At 37.5% G+C, this 25,446-nt stretch overlaps 1 protein-coding gene across 30 annotated transcripts in view; it reads right to left on the reverse strand.

Moving 5' to 3' along the window:
* DLG2 (discs large MAGUK scaffold protein 2) overlaps window positions 1-25,446 on the reverse strand; it is a 984,854-nt gene that overhangs the window by 257,304 nt on the left and 702,104 nt on the right. For all 30 annotated transcript variants that reach the window (XM_036384308.2, XM_036384333.2, XM_036384316.2 and 27 more), the window contains 3 exons: window positions 18,504-18,640; window positions 8,970-9,114; window positions 5,611-5,752 (listed from right to left, as the gene is read on the reverse strand). In XM_036384308.2, the coding sequence (XP_036240201.1) occupies window positions 5,611-5,752; window positions 8,970-9,114; window positions 18,504-18,640 (424 nt within the window). The remainder of the gene's footprint in view (window positions 1-5,610; window positions 5,753-8,969; window positions 9,115-18,503; window positions 18,641-25,446) is intronic.

Genomic DNA, 25,446 nt, shown 5'->3' on the forward strand with positions numbered 1-25,446 from the left:
TTCCACAAAATGACAAAAACAAAAAATATCTTTTTTTCTTACTACTACCATAAAAAATTTGGTTGGCGTGCATCTCTATAGGACATCTGATCCAATCTTGTGTTTGAATCAGGACTATTGACAGCACTAGATTTTACTTAGCCAATGCTTAAAAATCTCAAATGGTGGATATTTCAGAGCCCTTCGTAGCAAGTACTATTCCCGCACTATTCTATCCATCTCGTGTTTTAATTTCTTCTGAAATTGAAATCAGAACATCCAAAATCAATCCTGTTGCCATTGGTGCTTCTCTACACAGAAGAGTTTGGTTTCATCATCTCTGCTACTGAGTACTTTTAGGGTGCTCTTAGATTCTCACTTCATCTCCTCTTCACAGCACTAAATAAGCCCCAGAGCTCTCAACACCCCTCCAACCTCCCCGTGATTTAGGGCTCTCAGAATATGCTGGACCCTCTCCACAACCCTCCTAAAGTCAAAGAATGGGAACTGGTCAAAGGCTTTTAGAAAAGAATGCATTGTTCTGCTGGCCATGCTCCTCCAAAGATAGCCTGGTATGCTGATTACCTGACTAGTAGTGAGAGTGCACTTCTGGGTCCATGTTCAGCTTGGTGTCTGCAGTAACATCCAGGTCATTTTTAGTGAAGCTGCAATTCAGATGTTCATGGCCTGCACAAGTGTGTGCAGCTCTTCCACCTGAGATGCAGACTTCTTACTGAACTTTACGATGTTTCTGCTGGCCAAGTCCTCAAGTATATCAAGAGCCCTTTAGAATACAGCTCTGCCATTTGTCATGTTAACCACACCCTCTTAATTTCTTATCCTCTTGAAATTTGCTGAGGGTGCACTGTGTGTCATGATCTAGGTCATTGATGAAGATATTCACTGATGCCTTAGGTATCCCTGAGCTCCTCTGCTCATCACTGACCACTTGACATATGCCAAGTGATCATCATCACCCTTTGAGCCTACTGGTTCAGTCAGCTCCCAACTCAGAGCCTTCTTTTAGTCCACTCTTCCTCAGCTTTCAAAGCATGCTGCAGGTGACTGGGTCAAAAGCCTTACCAACACCATTGCATGCAAATGAGCATAGCCATGCTGGGAGAAGGATAACTAGCTAGGTAATACAGCACACAATCCAGGAGAAACCCATAATCCAGGCTATCCACAAGGTTTCCAAACCATACTTCTTTTCTGATTAGCTGTACATGTTCATCCAACACTTCCTCGTGTTTGGATGAGAGGCTGTCGGAAGAGTTTTAAAGGGTGCTCCCTGTGTTACAGCTTTTCCTGCCCACAGAAGAGGTGTGAGAAATACCTTTGCAGCCACTCCCCATGATAGCTAGTGGAGAAAAGGAATTACCATGTGCTGCACAGCAGATCCCAGATGCACATTAGTGGGAGTTATGACATGGGTCAGGTATGACTTTGGAGTCAGCTGTGTTTTCCCTCAGCAAAGAGACATTCCTGCTCAAGGCAGCACCTGTGCTGTGGCACTGCTTCGTGAAGAGCAGCCACTTCTCTCCCTTCATCCAAGCAAGTTAGAAATTTCATCAGGAAAGCCAACCAGTCTGGACAAGCACATAAACTGCTTTTAGTCAATCTCTGATGAGTATTCCAATTACCTTCTGGGACCTTAAATGCCTGGCAAACGTGTTGTTCAGTACTTCAGCTTTTCCTATATTATCTGTCACTACATCAGCTTCTCTCCTATTCATTGCCCTTTTCCTTCCTCAAATTTTACCTTCATTTTTTAAAGTAGCACACATCTGCAGAATCACTTTTGTTTTCCTTTATGACCCTTGAGGGTAAGTATTAGCTCAAATCAATCACCTTACTAATTTCGTCAGCAGTCAAGCAGTCAAGTAATGCTTGTCTGTATTTTGCATTTTAGGTCATCAGAAAGCTCTTTGCTCAGCCATGAAGGCCTTCTGCTGAGTCCCCTCCTTTCTGCTCAACAGGATGGTTCCTTCCTGAGTTCTCAATAAGTTTTATTTAGAAATCATCCATCTTTCATGGGCCCTGTGTTTCTTTGGCAGCATCCCAAGAGATTTTGCTAAGCAACTCTCCAAAAAGCTGTAGTCTGCTCTTCTGAAATCTTAAGAGTCATAACTTGCTGACTATCTTTCCAGACCTCCTTTGAATCAAGAAGTAAGCCAACTCATGGTCACTCTGATCCCAGCTGTTATTTATCACCACCTTTGCCACAAATCCTGTTTCTCCCCTCTGGCAGTATCAGGGACCAGTCAGGAACACAATGCCCTGCACTGCCTGCACGACAATTTAATGTTACTAGAAACTAAAACAAGCAGTGTCTGACTTGCCATGTGTACTGATAGAATTATTAGACATAGAGTTTTCATCCGCTTTTGATCCCCTATTCTACTAACCTGAACTTGTAAAGGTGATAATTGCTACAAAAAAATACAGGAAGCCAAATTTTCCATTCTACATGAATTTAAAATAAATCCAAAAAAAATCAATAAGTAAAATATGCCCATCGTTGTTAGTATTTTGTACCAACAATACACACAATTTAAAAAAATTCAGTAATTAAGAGACAACATTCAGCTTCATTAAAATTTATGGCTGAAGATGATTTGTTACTTTTCTATCCCTTGTGCTCAGATTAGTTTATTTTTTATATAGACTGAACTAATTTTTTTCCAACACAGATTCAATATCAGACAAATACAAATTTTTATCAATTGAAACACTTGTTTTTGTTAGGCAAAATAGATGTATTTTGGTTAAAAAAAACCTCAAACCTTAGAATTGGAACAAACAAACAAGAAAAATAAAACCAGCAGGAGGAAGTGGGAAAATTAAGTTGAATGTTCAATCATTTAAGCTTACTGACAGATTCATTATCACAAGTAAGTTAAAGGAAAGCTTGTCATCTGCCTCACTCAAATCACTTGTACAGAGAATTCCTAAATTGCAAAAGCCTTTTTTAGCGGAGAAGTTACCGTTTCAAGTATTTTTAGCTGGCACAAATGAAAATCTGCCAAAAGTGTTGCAAGACTGCATGGGTAATAAATTTCCTTATGTGAGCACAATGTAAATTAGGCCTGTAAACCTATTACAGCAACAACCAGGTAGTTTGAATGGATAGCACTGCAATAGCTGGCAAACATCTTAATTATAAAACATTATGTGAGAAAACCTAATTGTAAATGCTGCAATCAAGGTGTCTATAGGTTTTACTAAAGTTATCAATATGATAATTGGATTCCCAAAAGATTTTCTGATTTGGTCAGCAACAAAGACTTCACAAATATCTTTTTATTTTAATAGCTGGCTCATCAGCAAATCTTATGGCACAGAACAGAAATAGTGCATTCACTATTCTGAGCTTATAGCTGTGAAAATGACTATGAGAATTAACTGTGAGAATTAACTGCATTTCAGTAGCCCCACTTGAATCAATAGGCAATAATTAGATGAATGGACATTAAAAAAAACAAAACAACTCAGCAGCATTTAAGGGTTAAATGATTTGGTTTCTAAGGTCAGAGCTTCGCAGTCACTGTAGTTAGAGAAGAAAACTGGTCTTTGGCTCTTGCTTGGGTGTCTCTCAGATGTATGTGCATGTCCAGCAAGGAAATGTAATGGTAAGAAGAGTAATTTGTCTTCATGACTATGTTCATTTTCTCTTTGTGCCTTTGTTTCCTGATGTACCATATTGACTGTTATCACTAAAAAAATGAAGCTCATAATATCCTCCTCCTTTTCAATAGGTCAGAGTTAACACTTGCTCAGAAACATGAGATTTCCATCTGATTTCTGCTGTGGCATTCAGAGACTGCCCCTGTCACTTGACACCCTTATTTCTGCCAGTGCCACACACTGTCACAAAAGGTCATGCTCATAGAGTCAGCAGCTCCTGTCCATAATGCCAATGCCACAAGAAGATTTTGGATATCCAGCCTTCATTAGCCAACACATTAATTCGGAAATCCAGGCAGGAAAAAGAACACAGGAGTGCAGTATTTCACAGAATATACAGAGCTTCTCTGGACATTCATTTTTTTCCCTCACAATAATGCAAAATAGACATTAGTGTGAATACCTCAGACAAGAAACAGACTGCCAGTATTTCATTTTTCTCTCAGGAGCTAAACCAGTACAACTAACTTGTTTAAAAACAGTCTAAAAATAGCATGGGAATGCATCTTTCTTCTCCCCCAAAAATAAAGGTCAAAAGGATATCCTAACTAATTTGAATACATATCCTGCATGGGTCGTTATGGCCTTTTTATTGGATATCTGCTAAACTATTGGGCTAAGAGTGTCACTGCCTTTCCTTCTATGACTTTTCTTTCTTTCTTTTTTTTTTTCACAAGTAAGTAGAAAGTTAAAACCAGATACATGATCACAAAGAAACAGGACTAACAATACTTTGTCACTTTATAAACATTCTAAGTGTTTAAATGGTCTTTTCATTGCCAGGACTGCTTATCTTTCTTTTTAGAATTAATCTCTTCACTTTTGGGACTTCATGATGTCCTTAGCTATAATTTACTTTTTTTTTTTTTTGCTGGTTTTTAAACTTTTCTAACTCTTTCTCTGCATCAGTGGTGATGACATCTCATTATACAAGATGCCCATTCAGCCCTACAAGCTTATTGACAAAGCCTTCATCACTGCAACCCAGATATTTTAATATTGGTATTCTCCCAATTTTGGGAGAATACCCAAATTTGGTATTCTCCCAATATTGGTATTCTCCTATTGTATTTCTCAAATACATGGGTATTTGAGAAACTATGAGATCATTGTTAGATCGGCTAAAAACATTGGTGCAGATTTAATGAAATCAATGTTTAACTATTAATTAAAAATGTAACTTCTTAGAGCCATTCAGAGAAAATCCATCCTAATTGAATGTCTCATAAATTGAAGGAAATCAATTTCAGCTTTGCATTCTCAATCAAAACAAAAGAGAAACTCTTTTAATCAAGACAGGGAAGAAAGGTGTGGTTTCCACACATTTATGTACTGATTAAACACTGTATCATGACTTAGTTACTCTGAATCTGTCTGATCCAACAAGTTGAGCTGCTTAAGATAGTAATCACATGCAACAAGAAAAATGAAATGCAAATTAGTGGGTTATGAAGCTGATGAATACGTAAGTGGATGAGATTCTTTGATTTGTAAGACACAGCAAGTCACGTTAGAGGATCAGAACAGCCCCCTCCTAGCACAAAAAAAAATTCTCATTTTCTGTGGCATTAGACATTATAATAAGGGCTCATTTTTCAAACTGAACAATTTCTGTCTTCCAGGTGAATGGTAGTGCTCTTCAAACGAAAAGATAAATACACACTGTCTCATCAGTGACATTCAGTGTTCACCTAAAACAAGGCATAAAAGAACCCTCCCAGCATTTTCCTCTGTGTCTCTTCTACCTTGAAATTAACTACACAGATACAATTCTGTACATCCATATAGTAGTCACAATTCTTGGGGAATTATTTAAAAAAAAAAGTCTGAATAGAAATCTGCAGTAATCTGCAGTATGCTGTATTCTATTTGAGATGCACTGAATGCTTAACTTTTGTTCTTTAGAATTGCATGAAAGGGAACAAACAAAGAGATGCCTCTGACCTGGTGTAGTCGTCCTCCACAAGCATGTGCTTTGGAATGGGTGAATATCTTCCTGGGGAGATAGGGGCCAGGGATGCCTTGTACTCTAAAGTGCCATTGTTTCCAGAGGAGAGTATATGATTTTCCATTGGTGGAGAATAAGCTGATGGCAAAAATGAACATTTCTAGTCAGCAACTTCCATGTTTCATTAGATGGCACAAGAACATAATTTTTTAAATTTAATTACCAAGAAAATGGTTCAATGCTGTAAATGAGATCAAAACAAACAATCCTGGCTTGAGAGAGCTTAAAATATAACAACAAAGAATGAAAGCTGGAGTTTTACTGAAAATAACAACAACAGCAGCAACCACAACAACAACAATAACAATAATAATGATGCTGGCTTATTTGCAGGGATTCACTCTTTAGAGGATCTTTAGTTCCTGAAGAGAGAGTCTGAATAGGTCTCCTGTTTGAGAGACAGGAAACATTTTCTTCACTTAGGACTAGCAGAAGGAAATGCAATTAGGAAAGAATGAGATTAAAAGCACTCTTTTTGGCTCCAGTGCAGTAATGGGAGTAACATAGTAAGAACTCAATGGAGGATAAGAGCAGGAATTTTATGTGTGGGAAGAATTATGTATACATTCAAGTCTGGGATCTACTACAGGTGACCAAATCCCCAATGTAATTGAAATTTCAGTATCAACACAGATGATATTTAGACCATGGTAAATCTCTTTACTTAAAATGGAAAATTGATGCAAATATCTTACATATTAATTATTAATGATGAAAGTTACATTACTGTGTTGTCTGTTTATTTTTTGGGTTTGCAGGGTTTGTTTGTGTGCTTTTTGCTATTCTGAAGTTATCTGGGACATTTATGACTGAAGAGATGCAATAATAGTTGTATTCTATCTCTAGTTAATTTAATTAGAAAAAGAAAGGATAAATAGAAAAAACAGTGTTACATGCTTCTGCAATGAGCTGTGATTAATTTTCTCATGAGAAGAAGACAGCCAAACTTTCTAGTATTAGTTTCAGTCTTTTTTTCAGATACTGAGATACAGAATGCTTCAAAGCAAAATCTCTCTACAGGGAAAGGCCATTATGCATTCTGAAATACTCTGAACATGTAGGTGTAATGAAAGGTTCCCTGAGGATAAATGAATCTGTATGCACCAACAGCTTGGGAAGGGCTACTGCAAATCTTATCAACCTTTTCTTTCTCCCTGGAATTGTTTCTGTGTTCTCATATGCTGTTGATCTATAATCTGACATAATAAACCACACTGTTTTAGAACTGCAAAATTATTATTTTGAAAGTATAAAGCTCAAGACTGGATAGGGACATTTAGCATTTTTACTTCCTGGCCTTTGCTAAGACCCAGACCAGGCTGCTACTGAACATGATTGCCATCTGTTGTAACATTTGCTAACTAAATAGGCATCCTCAGCATGGCTGAGCATACCACTGACATGCATGTCACAAAACTTTCCCTTCTGTTTTCATGGAGCAGACTGAATAAGGAGGATTTGGAATATTTAGCTTTTCCCTCAACTTTGTCAGTCCACAATAGCAACACTGCAAAAGTGCAGAAGAATTTAAATCCTTAGCATTTACCTGCCCTCAGTAAATTTCTCCACCTTTAGTTTGTCTTAAGTGCCCACAGAATTATTAACAGGAAATCAAGATGAGTGTGGATTGACTGCTGAAGCTCTTGTCAAAAATTATCTATCCATCCAGTTGCTAGATGGTGCAGCTGGTCCCTGTTTGCAGCTGAATCCAGGGCAGACAGTTTTTAATGAACAACTAATGAAGAAAGGGAGTCTTCAGTAATGAACTGTTTAGACTAACAGGCACCGGTGGTATAAAGAGTGCAGCTGAAATGTTAACACTGCTGTGAATGCCAAGGGAATGGAAATGCCTGGGTATGGACACCAGGAGGAGTGGCAGGAGTAGTATAGGAATGGCATGTATTGATAAAGCTAGATTCATCAACAAGTCAATATTCAATATAATTACATGCAACATGCCAGAAAAGCCTACATCCAAACTAAAACAAATATTCAAGCCATTAAGAGATGGTGGTGGGAGATAAAGAATAGTTTGGAGCCTAGGACACTCAGGGAGCCAGCAGAGATCTGAGTAAATCCTAAAGACATGCATAGTAAGGACAGATGGCAGAGACAGAAGATCCCTACTGCTGTCATCTCTGTAAGGGTCCAAAAAGCACTCCAGCAAGGAGGTTGTCAACATAAAAAAAAACCCCAAAACCCAACAAAAAACGCCCATATATGTGTTGTGTGTGTATGTGTGTGTGTCTGATATGGACTCACAGCCAGCCACCAACCCTTGTACATGGTCACCTCAGGGAGTCCTGGTGATGCACCTGGACACACATCTTTTTACCTGAGTGCTGGACATGAGCCTAGATGCTTTTGAGTGCATGGGTATGACAGACTGATTGAAATCAGCTGGTTTTTAAATGAGGACATCTTCCTTTCCTATGAGATACTTCACTGAGTTTTACAGTATTATTTAAACAAATTTTCCCACAATGGCATGTGTATTGAATGCAAGGACAAATAAGGCCTTGGTCCTCTGGAAAAAAATTCCTGATGAACATATATGAAGTTAATGGACAGACTGAGAATAAAGCAAAGTGGACCAATGATTTATGAATTCTTCACTATGGGAGTAATAAAGCACTGGAACACAGAAACCATGGATATGCCATCCCTGAAGTGGCTCTGAGCAACCTGGTCTACCGGAAGGTGTCCCTGCCCATGGCAGGGGGACTTTAACTAAATGGTCTTTAAGGTCCCTTTCAGCCCAAACCATTCTTTGACTTCACAAGCTGGATAGCCACAGAAAATAGGTAAAATTGTCTAAGTAGAGCAGAGCTTTTTACATTCCAGTAAAATATTTTATTCAAATATGAGATAGATTTGCCTCAGGCTTCTACTAAGTTTGTACAAGATGGTTTGCTGCTTGTTCCAATTTTTCAGTGGACAGAGGACTCCAGGCTACAAATCTAATCATATTACAAAACGCATTTGCATGTGCTTATTGCTGTAATCTTCACAAGAGTTACAGTTCAGTCTGATCACTTGGACAATGGCTAATTGGAACCAGCACAGCCATATATCTTCTACATTGCTACTTTTGCTGCAAAAATACTTTAACAGAGTTAAATTATTTGCAATATTTCTTGAGCACAGCATTCTTAGGTGGCAATAAACATTTCATTTTTGTAGCCTTCCAAGCTGTTTCATAAACTTTAATGGGGTACTTTACAAGCTATGAAAAAATACAATCATCTGACAAACTGAAATATCTCTTGTAAAATAAGTTGCAGAAGTCACTTACAGTGAGTAATATCTGGTGGGCCATATGGATCTGTCATGTAAATGGTGGTGGGCTTTCCAACTTTCAGATACACTACATCTGATGTGTTCTTCAGTATTGCTACTGCCTCTTCATGGGTAACTTCTTCTAAACTGTAATTATTTACCTTAGAGGAGAAATCAGAGAGGTGAGTTGAAATGCAGAAATAGACACAAAAATGATGCATCTTTTCAGTTTTCAAAATGCTTGGAATGTTGCTGTAAACGAAGAGCACTAAAGATATAGAAGCAATTCTGCTGCAGGGTAGAAAATACAGTTTTCTTAGCACATCCATGTTCAAAGACTGATGTAGCAATATTGCTACACAGAATCAAAATGGGTCAAGAAGGCACTTGGTTTTGACAATGAAAAAAGTTCTTTGTGATTTTCTGCTACTGGTATAATCACCAATATAAAACTGTATTAATAATAAATTAATAGCACCACATCAGTTACAGAAACTGTCTACATTATTTGACCTAACAAAATAAATTTCCTAATTAATCTCTTAGCCTCCAGAGGTGGGACCTCAGAAATACCCAACACACTCAAATCTTTCCATCACTGATATGACACTGACAACTGAAATAAGGAGAGATAAAAAATGGCATATAGAATACCTATGAGGTGCAGGAATTGAAAAAAGACAATTGAGGATGGGGAAAAGATATTTTTCATTGTGAAAGTTTGTCAGTTTTCTGGAAGGACAGGAAAAAGACATTGAAAAAGTAAGAGAATGTTGTACTAGCTCTGTACTTTTTTTAGAAGAGAAAAACACTTAAGCAAGGATAGAAGTAGAAGACTACAGATAAAAGTAAGAAAGGAAATGGTGGCTTTTTGCCTATTTATGCTTTACTCCCACAAAAAGAAAATGAAAAGAAAAGCATCTGAAGTGGTTTATTGTAGAGACATATAAAATTTATTCACATATAAATCCACCGTATTAACAGATTGTCAACAATAGGTTGTCCTCCTATAAACAAAACTGTGAATGTTCCCTGCCACAAAATGTATAAAACTCCTGAATGGAGAAACTACAGAATAGGGGGAAAAAAAAGTAGAGGGTGTAGATCCAGGTTTCAGGCATATGGCATAAGACAAGAGAAATAACAGAATCACAGAATACCTTGAGTTGGAAGGGACCCATAAGGATCATTGGGTCCCACTCCCTGCTCCTCACACTACTGCCTGAAACTGAACCACGCGACTAAAAGCATTGTCCAGCCTCTCCTTGAATTCTGGCAGGCTTGCTGCTGTGACCACTCCCCTGGGGAGCCTGTTCCACTGACCTACATTTAACAGTGAATGTTGTATATGAAACATTTTACTGTCATTTAAATTGCCATCCTCCAACTTCCACAGTTACTGCAAGGATTCCTTTTAAAGATTATGCAAGATGAAAGCAGAATTCCCTCCTCACTATAGTATAACGCTAAATTGCAGAAAAAAGTATATTATTTCCAGGGAATTTAGTATCAATAAATTATCAGAAACCTGAATGTGACAATAAGCAATGGCCAAAGGGTTTGGCAACTGGAAAGAAATTCAGCTATTGTGAATCACTGAAGGACTCTTCATATTCAAATTATTTCATCACCACTAAGAAAAAATTATTTCTATTGGACAGTATTGCTGAATGTAAGGATTCTGTCCAAACTTTTTTCTCTGCAGTAATTCTCAGGCTTGGTTTTAAGGGTAATGAAAAGAGACAATGGCAGGTATATTACGATAATTTGACATGAAGGGCAGTGATAGAGCCTAACACTCAGAAGGGAGCTGCTGACAGAGTATGTCGTATTTTGACAGCTCTTCTATTTAAATAAAAATCTAATGCCTAACTTCTATAAATTTCTGTATCTTTATTTGTTATGAAGAGCAATAACTTATATATACCTTTAATAAATAAATGCCTTAAATTAATAGGCTGGCAGGAAGAAGTGACTGAAATTATGCCTTTCTTGTTTATGTATTTCAAAACTACCAGACACTTCAGATTCACACATTTTAGAAAGATGACCACAGGGCTATCCTTTATCTCTTCTCCTTCCCACACTGTCTGCACATTGTATTGTTGCAGTGTGATGCCATTTCCTGTTTCACCTATCCCAGTCCCCCAGGTGTGCCAACCTCTCCCTTCTCCTCCCCCTTGCCTCCTCGCTAAGTGCTGTCAGTCAATCTTATCATTCCAGCAGGGGTGTCGTGTGATTGGCAGAAGTTCAAAAGATGCCCCTCAGCCCTGGGGTCATTGGCTCGTCCAAGTGTCGTTGTCCCCTGAGCCTTCCCCCCCTCCCACCTGGCTGGTGGCTCACCTGCCCCTTCCCTCCCCCTGCCCCCAAGCTTAAAAGACACGGGCCCATGCAGTCAGGATTCTGTGGAGCTGTTACAAGATTCAGACATGTGTGACTCTGGAATAAACTCTGGATTAAACCCTCTGCAGATCCGTCTCCTTTTCCTCTTCACCTAGCCTGAGCTTTCCATCAGAGGTAAACTGAGTTCCTACCATGCCTGGATTTGTTCCGAGTGCCTAGCTGCAACTCCAGCCGGCCAAAGGTATCTCTGAGGTGAAACACCACAGCTGCCGCCTTTGGCCCAGCAGCAAGGGTCAGACGGGGCCAGGCACGTCCCACCTGGTAATACTGGATTTTACTCCAATATTGTATTTCTTACATTTCATCCTAAGTTTTTTTGAAGTAGAGAAAATCTCACATAACCTCACCTATTTTACAGCTACTGTAAAAAATGTTCTCAGTCAAAAAAAGACAAAAAATAAAATATCTTAGAACTGTCTGGATTTTGAATTTTTGGTCTTTTGAGAAGTGAATAAAAACAACAATGTCACAATTGAAAAAATGTGACCAAATTGACTTGATGCAACTTGTTTTCCAAAGGTGTTGGATTTTGGTTTTTGTTGGGGTTTGTTTCCATAAATTTAGCTGATAAAAATCATCACAAGATACTTGGATGTCACAGTTGTGCAGTAAAGAAGACAAAAAGCCATTTTAGAAACAGAAAGTAAAGTATTATAATAGAAAACATATTTGATGCAGCAGGTCCTGTCTTCTGTCTGACAATAACATTATGGGACAGGTGTTTTACCAACACTGTACAAATGACTGAAATCTAGAAGTTAGGACTTAAGGAGTTCAAGCAATTCTAATGTCTATGCAGTTCAGCATTATGTTTATTTTTATAGACATAAAGATCCTAGAGTTCATGGCAAAGTTTACGTAAAATCATTTTGTCCTGGACTGCTCAGTTCCCAGTAAATAAAGAAATAAAGACTCAAAGTACATCAAGAGAAAACAAACAAACAAACTTGTTGATTCATTCATAAAAATTAAGATCCTCAGTGGTGTCATAAGGTCTCTTTTAAGTGGGAGCTCTTAGAGAAGGAGATGAGATCACCTTCCTTAGTCATTTGCCAACATCACCTTAAACTTGCACTTCCTTCAGAAGGCAGTTCTTGATTTGCATTTACAATTTCTATTAACAATCCTATGTGCATCTATCAATATATTTTCTACTTTTTGACCATAAAACAATGATAACAAATAAATACATCTGTATGTGTTCTGCCATACAAAAAACTTGAATACTTAGAAGAATTCTATTGTTCAGACCCCAAGATATTATTGCAAGATGACTGCAGTATGTAGAGGAAACTCTAGTCATCTTTCCTTAAAACACTGAACAGAGATGATGATAATAATAGGAAATATGATGTTGTAGTTGACTTTTATGTTGAGATTTATGTCAAGAGAAACTATTTCTGAAGCTATTTCTTCCATAAAAGATGCCTTGGTATTGACAAAATTGTAAGTACTAAATCTGGCTTTTTCGGTGGTTTGGCCCAATAAATGCATTATAGCAAAGTTTTGCTTCCTCCTGTAGAGATAACCTTATATATTTTTTGCATGTAGCTTGCAAAAAAAGGGTTGAGTTAGAGGTAAAGAAGATAAAGAGTAGGAGATGCACACAAAGTAAGAAATCAAAGTGTATATAGCATGCAATCCTCTGAGAGGCTGAATTTTTGTGCAGAATGGTGGACTTAATTCTGAGTGGGTAGAATGGGAACTGCGTGCCAACTTTCTGGATCTAGGAAGACAATTTGAGTAGCAGTTAATTAAGGAAAAAACCAAACCTTAAGGCAAATGCTAAAAAATATATTTATCTGAGTGGTCAGTTTTGTCACAAAGTTGTATATTTGAGACAAAAAATACTGTGACAGGAGCCAAAGGATAGGAGTCAGAAAGAAAAAAAGGCATGGAATAAATGGGACTTTTCTAATTGGAAAAGTTACATGCAGTGAAAATTTAAAAATGCAAATAGCATCTGCAGAAAAAAAATAGAAAAGCTTTTTCTTTAAATAGAAAGTATGTGATATAAGACATACTGGTAACATGAGAAACGAATAAGGGAAAGAAATAAAATAGCAGTAGAGAAGGAAATTAAAGATAAAAGTCCAATCAAAGAAGCTATTTGAGTGATGGGGGTAATCAATAAGAAATTATGCCAAAGAGATATAAAAAGAATGGGGTGTTTTTTTTTTCCTAAATAGCATAATCAGGGCAATGAAGTATAAACCTAAGCAAGAATGTTTTATTTGGAAGTTTTCCTAGATTCATACTGAAAATCAAAAGCCCCAAAAAGCAGATAGAAAACTCAGAATCCCCAAAATGACTGCACAAGTGCTCTAAAGAGTAATTTCATTCAGAACAATATAAGCTGATATGAGGATAAGAGCTCCAGAGGAATAAGTCTGTCTTATTTAATTTTTCTTTCTTAAAGGGGATTTGTTCATTTCCTCTATTGGTTTAGGCTAAGAAAGATTTGATTCACTAAGTGGATGAGATAAAGAGGTGATCTTTACCTTACCAGTGGTAATGTTTGCTTTTCTGTAATATTCAACTTTTCATTCAGACAGTGGATTTTCCTGGCTGAACATTTACCAGTAAACACCTGCAACCTGCCAGCTCTAAACCTAGAATACTGATGGCCTTTTTCAAAACTCACTTACTTAAAAGGCTGCAAAAAGTGGGATGCTTTCCAGTGCTGAAGAGTAATGATTTGTACAAAGGATATAAATCTGTTTGCATTAACTAAATACTTATCATCCCATGGACTCGTGAGTTAGTTGCACAAGTGTTGGGCTGTTTTCTAAAAGACAATCCCACAAAGACAGCCAAAATCACTTTAAAAAACACCTCTGATCAGAACCAAGTGCAAATTTAGATGCATCTTGAATTACATGCTCTGATTTTATGCACTTCAATACAAACGTGATCCTGCATTCATAGACAATCTGAAAGAAAGAGATACTGGTAGGAGACCCTATAAGGAACACATCAACAATGGCACAGTCACAACCCCACAACAGTCCTGTGTCCTATGAAATTACCAGAAAATAACAACTTTTTTCAGAAAGGAAGTATACATTTCTGAAAAGGAATGTGACTCCTGTTTCTTCCTCCTGTTTCCATCCAGAAAACAGAATCAAATTAGACCTCTTGTTATATACAACCACTGATCTCTGTGACTATACGGGGAAAGAAGCAACAGGATACAGCCCAAACTTGGAAGGGTATTTTGGCATATGAGATGTATTTTAGAAAATCTAATAGTTATAAAAGATTAATAATATACATAATATACATTTTCCTTTAAACCCTAACGGTTTTAGCATTTTCCCTGAAAAATGCCTTGCTATTAGTGTTGTTACGTAGTAGTAAAAAGCTAGTACCAGTTTTATACTGATTTCTCATTCTGTAGATAACAAACTTGTCCAAAGTAAGATGATGGTATGAGATAAAAAAAGTAATTATTATCTGAGCTGTAATAACTGAAACCATTTATCAGCTTTTCTTGATCATCATTAGCAGTGATTTTGAAGAGGTGAGACATGCATCATGTTTGCAGGTGACACTTCATTTCACTGTGAGATACTCGAAGGCAGAGCTGCCAAAGATTGGAAGAAGAACCTGAAGAAGACTTTATGATGTTCAGTAGGAAGAAACAGTAAATCCTGCTCCTGGCACAGGCTAACTCCCATCAATAGCACAGGCTGGGCACTGCCAGCCTGGAAAAGTGCTTGGGGCTCCTGATGGATGGCAAGCTGGTCATGAGCCAGCTGTGTGTCCCGGCAGCAAAGAGGTCAACAGCATCCTGGGCTGGATGAGCAGGAGCAGAGGGCTGGAGAATGAGGAAAGGATTATTGCCCAATAGTTAACACTCGTTAGCCTGAACCTGGAAACTCTGTTGAGTTCTGGTTCCTGCACTACAGGAAAGATAACAGAAGGAGGCAAGTTGAGAGCTATGCTATTGAGATGGCTGGGGATGGAGCACTGACCTGCTGAGGAGAAAATGAGGGATCTTGGCACTTTCAGCCTGGAGAAGGGGTTCCTCTGAAGACAACTATTAACAGACCCCCAGTGCTTACAGGAAGATCATCAAGGCAAAGCTAAGCTTTTCAGAGTCACATGTGGTAACAGGATGAGTGACAGCAGGCAGATGTTGAAACAAGAGAGGGCCAAACAGGTTATCAGGAGAAGTCCTTTCCTCAGGAGGACAGCTGAGCTGCGGAACAAGTTTCCTAGAAAGGCTCTGCAACCTCCATCCGTGGAGATTTTTGAGATGCAACTGGATAAATCCCTGAGCAACCCTGTCTGGCCCTATAGCTGACCCTGAATTACCATGGTGGTCAGTGATGCTCTGTACGTGCTTTACTTTTTGTCCTTTCCACTGCGGACAGAAGCTGAGACACCCACTGCAGTGGGATTCTCACTGCTGGCATTACCACCAGCAGAAGGAGGCCTTACCACCAAAACACAGTGAGGGAGTATTTTTCCCCTAGCTGTAAGTCTTCAGAGAAGAGCTTTGGTCTTTTCCTTTCATATATACCTAGAAAAACCATTCGGTTTTTGGGTTTAAACACTCATGCTTTCACCAGTATTTTTACAAACAGGTACCTCAGTATTAATGTACACTGGAGCATTGTCCTGTGCAAGCGCTCAGATTAGTAAGTCTTAAGTGCCACAAGAACATAACTGCATAACATGCCCTTGTACAGATTTCACAATAATCACAATGTATTATTTACATAATACATCTTCAGAAATGCTTAACACACAATATGCAATCTGCATTTAATAACAGTAGGGTCATCAAGCTGCAAAATGCTCAGGTGGCCCATTCTTGTCTTACATTTCAATACTAGTTTTTATTTTGCTTCTACACTTTCATCACCTCTTAAATTTATATTAATTTGATTTGCACTTTCTTCAGGATCTGAAAGCATTTCACACAAAATTATCACAACACAGATACGAAAATTAAAAAAGCTCCCCAGCAGCTGCTGAGAATTCCACAAGGATGACAAATTCTTTTAAATTCTGTAGAGAATGATGGAAAAAGCCAAAGATCAAGAAAGGATGAGTTACTGAAAGGAAAAAACAAAAAAAGAGGAACTGCTAAAACAAATAATCAAGAAATCAGTGAAGCAGAAGTAGGACCACATATACGACAAGGGTAATACTCTGTTGAAACACTGCCAAAAGAAAGTAATTAATTTTTTCACTCACTGTTCATAAAGGAACATGAAGTTAATGCCACGAACTGACAGATAATTCACAAATTATGACAGAAAAATACTGAAGGTACAGAAGTTAAAAACAAATCAGGTTGTCTAGTTGGAGAGAACCAAGAAACATGGCTGCAATCTGCATGAATTTTAGAAACAGTTTTGATCTTGTAAACGAATCTCTGAATATGTAATGATCACAGTACACAGAGAGTAAGCTGACTAGTATTTTCTTCTGCAGCAGTGACAACCTTGGTCTGGAAGTACTACTACATCTAGAGGAGAGCAATACTTGGAATGATTTTTTTTTTTTGCTCATTTTACATGCAGTGATAAAAGGAGACAACACTTTAGTGAAGAAAAACAGTCCAGACTGAAAGGAAGAAGAACAAAGACATCAAATGTAATGCAAATGACCTCTGCTCATTTTCAGAAGTATAAAATTGTCACAATTGTCACAATGGAGAAACATCTATATCTGACTGCAGTGAATCACAGTTTGAAGGCTGAGATGCTTAATAAACTACTCCTGTAAAAATCTGAAAAGAATGAATTTATGCACAGTGGTATAGAAAATATTTCTATTTAAATTAATTCTAATGAAATATGAAATTACATTGGAGAGGGTGAATGTGGGGGGTTTGCATCTATTTGATTTCCATTTATATAAGGTATTTACTACCTCATGTGAATTGGAAAAAATTACGAGTAAAGTAACAAAAAATTGCAGATAACACAAAAACTGCAAGGAATTCTCATCAGAGTAAAAAGCAACAAAACCAGCTGAACAGAAGCAGATTTGCAACAAGTTGCAAAATAACTAAAGTGCAAATTTTCCAAATAAAAATATACATTTCTGCACCAAAATAAGCCAAAACTTCATCATCCAACAGTGACTTGAATTTCACGATGCTGAGATTGTGCAAAGACAAAATACCAAAGAAGTTTTGAGTTCTAGTTTCATTTTGCTCTGATTTTGCTAACACCAGTTGATCCTTAAGCTGTTTTTTCTACCTATTTGGGTTAAGTAAAAAAGACAAAGACTCATCAACCCAGCAACCAAGTGCTTTTCCAGTTCTGTTTAGTACTCTGTCATAAAATTAATGCCCATCTTCATATGTGACTGGAACATAATGTCCCTAGCCAAATAAAGAAAATCTCAATTAGGCCCAGCTTCACAGGCAGCAAAAAAGGTCAACTGCTTAAATATCACATCACAGAACAGGGCTAATGCAGTACTAGTTTGTTCTTTTTTTTTAATTGCACTTATTAAAAAATATTTCTCTACCTGCTGAGATCTATGCAAATACATTGACATGAATACAACTTGACATAGATTAACCTGTGCTGATTCACCAGGGTCAGGATTTCCCCCTCAGTCTTGAATTAAACAAACTCTGTGAGTGGGAAAGCATTATTGACAAAAAACAATGAACCCGCACTAGAGAAAATTTGGAAAATGTTTGGGGTGTTTTTTAACATGTATATGGAACACGTAAGTAAAGCATTCCTAAGTAGTAGCCCCCTGACAGTTGCTACATGGGAGTCATTTATGGCATGTTATGACAGCTTTCAATTTGTGTACAATAAACAGTAGAATCAGTACTACCTTAACAAACACTTTGTCTAAAATCTTTTAAGTTTTATGGTCCATTTTGACTTGTTCCTTACGTGCATAAGACATTTATTCTCTTCTCTGTAAAAGGTTTGTCAAAGTAATATAATACACTGCCTTCATAAGATGTTAGCTTTCCAGAGGAATGAGGTTTTTTACTTCAATATTAGAAAAATATTTTAAAAATGGGGAAAATGAAGATGATTGAAATACAATTATTATAGCAGTCATTTTGGTTACCTCCAGAAAGATGTATGGTGAATGAAAGTCCTTATATGAAACAATTTTTAGCTAAATAAATGGAATTAAAATTTGTCATACTTACCATAAGAAGTCTATCTCCAACCTGCAATCTGCCATCTTTTTGTGCAGCTCCCCCATCAATAATCTTAGTGACATAAATGCTGTTGTCCCCAGGGATGTGTTGGTTTCCCACCCCTCCTGCAATACTGAATCCTAGACCTGGAAAAGATATTGCAAACAAAACATTAGCGATACAACATAGAACACTAAAGAGAAGTGGAAGAGTAGCATATACAATGTACACTTTGAGTATTTTTTTTTCAGAAATACAAATAACACACTCTTTCACTTTTCCTGGAAGGTCAGGGACAGAACTAAAGCAAATAAATTCTTTGCCATTTACAATTACAGAAAGATAGAGACAAAAACAATTGAACCAGTGGTGATTCTGTACACCCTCATCCCTGGGGTCCAGTGCAGCCTACATCAAGAAGTTATGGCTCAGCTTTCCATGATCAGCATTAAAATACTGAAACTTGGAGTTTGGTAAATATTGCTATAAAATACACCACCATCTATCAGAACAAAATGAAAGGTGTTCTGATTGATTGTCCACACAATTTGAAAAATACTTGGAGACGTCTAGCACAGGTTTTGCAAGTTCATATAGTACCACAGTGAAGGACCAGTGAAAATAAAAGAGAAAAGGTGTAGATGTTTGATTTAAAGTGTGAGTTTTTTCCTTAGGAAACAAATCTGTGGCTATGGACGCATAAAGAAAGCAATAGTCCTTTGTAAATATCTAACTTTGATTCAGTGATCTGTGAAATTCCTAGATAAACACTCAGAGACCCAAACTTTGTAACAATGTCAATGATACATGCTGATATGATTAAAGGAAGGCAAAATAAATAGATATTGGGGGAAAAAAAAAGAACTTTTCCCCTTTTCCTATATTTCTTACCCTCTGACACATTGCACATACAAGCAAACCATTACTTTAATTTTTAGGAACATTTTTACCTCTCAATCAAAGAAAAGACAGAAATTACTGTGCTTGATTTCCATAAAAATTAACTTCATACAGCTAATTTTTCAGAGATTATGTAGCTAATGGGGACTTCCATCTGAACAGAGAAGCTGTTTCTGACAATATCCTCCTTAGATTACTCCTCCAGCTAGGGATTTCTCTTTTAGCTGTACAGAAAAGAAGGTTATGTCTATTTAGAGAGTAATCACTGGTTTTATCTATGAAATCTACGCTGTTCACTCATTCCTAAAAGAAACATGTTGATAATTGCTGTAGCCTGAGCAGTAAAATGCAGTATTAAAAAGTGAGTTGCCTGAAATCTGGCATTTCATCACAAACTCAAAACGGACACTACTTGGGCAATAAAAATTAAAAGACAGTGTATATTTAATGCACACAAATTTTTAGCAGCTTTGTACTTAGTATGAGTACAAAGATAAGGAGAGTAAATTAATTATTTTAATTTTTTTTACCACATTATTTTCATTTGATCATTATTTCAGCTTCAAAAAGATGTGAGGTCAGGTACCTCACATAATGGACTACTTAATGGAATGTGCCCCACCATTTCTTTTTGTAAATTACAAAAAGAAACCTTTGAATTTATATCTCCAATTGAAACAGTACTTAATTAATTGACTATTAACAATACACATGAAGTTAATTTAGAAGTATAGGGTAATTAAAAGAAAGCTTTATTGAATTTCCAGCTAAAGCTGGCAATCACTCTTATTTATGTGCTACTGTCAGTACATGGATAAAAAGATAGTGATTTTTTCAGCAGGGAAGGATTTTTCCTGGGACTGCTAACAAAGAAGAGAAAAGATATTCTAATAAAACATTAAGAATGGAAATTTTTTAAAAACACTAGTTACGGACAAGGAACAATGATTGAATAATATTTCTTGGTGACATAATTATAATCAATTTGATCTAAACCCCACCTGTATAGGCTTCTACCAGTAAAGATATGAGAATATTCCAGAATGCTGGTGGGAGCAAATGAGTGGGCTAGATCTCAGCCAGAGGGCTTTCTTCCGCCCTGCTGCTCACCTCGGGCATGACCGTGGGAAGAACAGGTTGTGGTGCACTTCCATCTCCTCCTCTCCCCTTTATTGACATGGTGCACACTTAAATGGCAATGCCATTTCTGCACACACAGCTGGTCTGCACTTTGCTCAAAGTGAGTCCTAATTCAGCCTGGTCCTGCTGCAACACAAGCAAGTAGTAGCCAAGACAATCACCTGCATTTTCTGCAGTGCTGAGTGGGGGCTTGGCTTGCTGTCTGCATGGTTGTAGCACAATGGATGTAAGAAAACGTAAAAAAAAAAGAGCACCAATGCAGGCTGCTCCCAAAAAGTGAAAAAAAAAAAAATCACAAAAGTGAAGCTTAAAATAATGGAATGAGTAACTTTTTCTACTAAGTCTACATAAAATTTAGCTGTGATACAATGTGGGGGCTACATTGCATTTGTAAGCAAGGTCTAACTTTGGCCGTCCAAATAATCCACAGTGATTACAGAAAGGCTTCGAAGAGCAGAACAAGATGGGGTAATACTGCAGGGAGCAAAAGGAGAGTGGGTAGGAAAAAAAACTGAGGAAAAATTTTCCATGTCAATCAATAATGATTTAACTTTGCTTAATCATACTTGCCTTCTTTAAAAGATTTCTTCTTTGAAGGAACAGGGAATGGAACAATGCCCCATTTAATTTTATTTAAATTACTTCTGCTAATTGCTAGGGCACATGGAAAGTATACTACACAAAAACTTTTGGATAGGATTCACATGGCCAAATGACATCAGACAACCATGGTTATCATTTATACTACCTGTACGATAAATGAAAATTCATTAAGAGCTTTTAAAGTATGATTCATCTCATCTCAACAAGACATTTGAAAGAGATGAGGTGAATCATGCTTTTGGTTTCTGAAAGGCTGGGGTCTGGATGTGGGAAGAGATGAGTGGGAAGATCAGTGCTATGAAAGTTCACAATCTGAGTTCATTTAGACTCAAGGTTTCTGTTTGAACGCTTCGGAAGGATTTGCTCAATCCTGGTGTGTATCTCTGATCACCCACTACATCAGGTTAGTGTTACATCAGCTTCTTACTCTGTTTTAAAAGCAGAGAATCATTCAAACAATGGAACAAGATATGTTTTCTAAATGGCATTTTTCATAAAACACCATATTTGATTGCAGAACCTTTTTCTTGTTGATTCCTTTGGTTATGAAAACATCTCTATCAGAACACAGATCAGGAGTTGATCACTTCCTCTTTGGCTGATGCACAATCTGCTTCACAGAAACAGCTGATTTTGGAGAGAGTGCTCAAATTCCTCACAACAGGAATTAGATGGAGGATAAATTCAGAATGAAGTTGAGGAAGAAATGTTTTATGATGATGGTGGTGAGGCACTGGCACAGGCTGCCCTGAAAAGCTGTGGATGCCCCACCCCTGGAGATGTTCAAAGCCAGGTTGAATGGGGCCTTGAGAAACCTGATCTAATGCTAATGAGTAACAGGTTTGGAACTTAAAGATCCCTTCCAACTCAAACCATTCCATGTTTCTGTGGTTCAGTGAAGAGACTACCTCAGGATGGAAAAAAGTGAGAATTGGATCTAATACTGGTGCACATCCAAGTCAAACTCAGCTTTGTTCACAATCACTGAAGAGGATAGGCCCTTATAAGACTGGCTCAATGTTGAGTCAAACTGAATTTCCTTCCATTTCCACTGGATTTGCGTTTGTAAAATTCGTCTGCCCTTGGGTTCCACAAATGTTGATCACTGATCCTATGAATAACAATGTCTAATAATCCCATGAAACAGAAGACATTTCTGGTATCAGAAAGAGGAAAACGGACAGGGAAAAAAGCTATTCCACCGAAATTGGAAACTGCAGAAAAAAAATGCTACTATTAATAAGTCGAAGACATTTAGTAATATCTTTTCCTGGGATTATTAGCAAGAACATGTTAAAATATTTGGCTATTTACATCTATTTTGCATTATTTGCCATACCAGATACATGTTTTAAATATATCACAATATAAGTAAAACAATATGTTCTATTTTTCTAGTGAAAGTAGGCTTGGATGCTCCCCACATAGTTAGCTCAGCAAGTTTGACTAATAAAAATAAATAATAATAATTAAAAATAATGAAACCTCTGTTAAAGACACAGTGGGTTAATAACACTGCAGGCATACCACTTTGCAGTAACCAGAGAGGGAGCTAAAAGATCAACTCCAGCTATGTAATGTCAGCTTTCTAATGAGAAGTGAAGTCAAAGAAACTGAGTCAGAGTGCCAAAAATGGATGTTGCATTTTGCTACTATCCTACACAGAGAACCAAGCTTATTTTAAATCAGCAAACAGAGCGAGGATTTTAAAACAGAAATCCAACAAGAGTTTCACAGCTCCCAATAAAGGGAATCCAAAGATAGCAGCATTTAAGACATAACCCTAAAATATAGTTAAGAAATGCTTGTTTTTCAGGTAGTTAACCAAAACAGTGCTTTAGAGACATAGAACAGGTAATTCCTAATTCCTAGCTATACCACAGTACACCTTACCTCATAACTGACCTGTGAGCATAGATTTAGTGAAACCCACAACAGGCATAGGACTTTCAACAGAAATATTACCATACTAACAAATGAAATATGAATGGGAACAGGAATGTAAATTCTAGAAGAAAGGCCAAAGGTTAGAGAAATCATATGTACTGACAGTACAGAGCACCTCAAGCAAAAAAAATCAAAATGTCTGTCAAGCTGGACAGAAAAATCACTTCTGTCAAGCCTGGACAGAATGTCTGGACACTCTAAGACCTTTGAACGGGTGTCTTGCCAGCAGAAGACCCTGTACCATGACAGTGGGGTGTTGGCAGCAAGACTGCAGCATGCGACATCTGCCATTTTCTTGCCTGTAAGCCTAACAGGGAAGCAGATTATATCAATAAAAATGTGTGTTTACTAAATGAAAAAAATCAGGAGATGAGCAGCCACCTTGTGGCTTAGAGACTGAAGAAAGGAGTGTTCAGTATAAAGGACCACCCATAATAACAGTAGACTCCTAGAGGGTATAAATAATTAATCCAAAAATCTGTCAGTTCATGGTTGTCAATCAAGAAAATGCCAAGAGATGTGGTAAGGGTTTGATGTCCCATGTCCTTTGTATCACACACAAGTGAGATAGACCACCTCAGCACATGTACCCTGGGGGATGTGGATGAAACAGAGAGTGAATGAAATACCTGAAAGGAAGATCATAAATGGTTAACTTATTTAGAGATTTCATGAATAAATGTCACCACCCCTCCCTATACATTCTCTCATTGCTTTTTGCCACATTTATTTTCTAAAGGTGTGAAAAAACCTAATTTGCTGCAGAACACTGTGTGCATTCAGATTTTAAGAAACTGTTTCATGCAGCAAAACACAAAGGACCACCAGAAAGGACCCCCAACAAGCTGCCCCACTGAGGCCCTTCCCTGACACTGCAAGCCTGCCTGCTCTGTGGCATATGACACATCAACCATGCTCCTGCAAATAACTGGACATGGCAATGAGGAGCCCAAGCTGGGGCAACTCCAAGGGCCAGCCACTTCTACAATACAGCTACAAAAGATGTAGCTTGTTAAAATTGTTAAACCTGGAACAATGATGCCCAATCCAGGTTTCTAATTAATCAAATTCCACTTTCAGGGAGGAAAGGAACATGGGTAATATAAAATGCTTTGACTGATATAATGATTGACTTGTTTTGACAGGTACCACTGTTATGTCCAGTTTATATGAGTAAACAAACTATAAAAATATTAATTATAAACAAAGGAGTACCAGGGAATGTCTCCCCATGCCCTATACTCAAGCCTCCTGTTGCCAGTTTCAGCTTTCCTGGAGGACACATATAGCACAAATTTACAATAACACCCCACAACTGTGGACAATTAATATGCTTGTTATAGCTGTGACTTATGACTATTGTTCATTATCGACAGCAGAGTCTTCTTTTATTTGGTCCATACAAAAATAAAATACATCACAAAATAAAAATTAAAGTTTGTGTCACAACGATTAGAAAATGTTAAAAAGAGGAACCAATCTTCCTCTACAGAGCTCTTTCTTTGTCATCCTATGAATCAGTTCTTAAGAAACTATTAATCCCAAGTATATGAAGTCACTTTATCTCATCTCCTTCATGTTGTAGCAGTAGAGTCAAATACCAATTTATTAGAGGGAGTTCTTATAGCAATTCTTATGCCTGATGCACGTGACATCTTATGCCAGAAGGACTTATGTGAATAAAATTTGACTACATTTTGTTCTGTGGATGAAAAAGTCAATCTAAAATACAGTATGATTCATAAAACTTTTGCTAATATTCATAACATATTTAAAAGCTGTCTTATTTCATTGCCATTGTTAATTCTTGTTTCAGACCCTGCTCCCAGATCACTTCAGGGGGCTCTTTTTGTAACTAACAATTGGATAATAGCCTAGACCACAAAGAAGGCCCAAGTCCCTACACATCTAAGGCAGCATGTTGTTATCTGGTGTTTCTTTCTAATGGCCTTGGGTTAAAAAACTTCAAGCATCTTCCTTATTGTTTTGACATTTTATTTCAGAAATATCTAGTGTTTCAGGTTATTTCCCAGTTGATGTCAGATAGAATAAAAATGATGTACAGTGCCACTAGGTAAGAAGAATATTGTCCAAAAGCAGCTTACACAAAGTGAAAATTATTGTTCCCCTTACACTGTGTGGCATTATATATCTGTGCCTTCAGGTATTTATCCAACTGTTTTCCCACATTTCTTGTTCTTGCCCACAGCCATTTTAGCTATTTTCATTAATCCTTACACTCTGGCTCCCAGTGCCTAACCATGCAATAGGGATGCCAGATTTCAGTACAGCCTCTGCTGAGGATCAAACTGAGCAGCACACACAGCACTCCCACCAAGTGTGGCCAGTGTGCTCACCAAGA

The sequence above is a fragment of the Molothrus ater genome, chromosome 2, assembly GCF_012460135.2.
Source record: "Molothrus ater isolate BHLD 08-10-18 breed brown headed cowbird chromosome 2, BPBGC_Mater_1.1, whole genome shotgun sequence".
Taxonomy (NCBI): Eukaryota; Metazoa; Chordata; class Aves; order Passeriformes; family Icteridae; genus Molothrus; species Molothrus ater.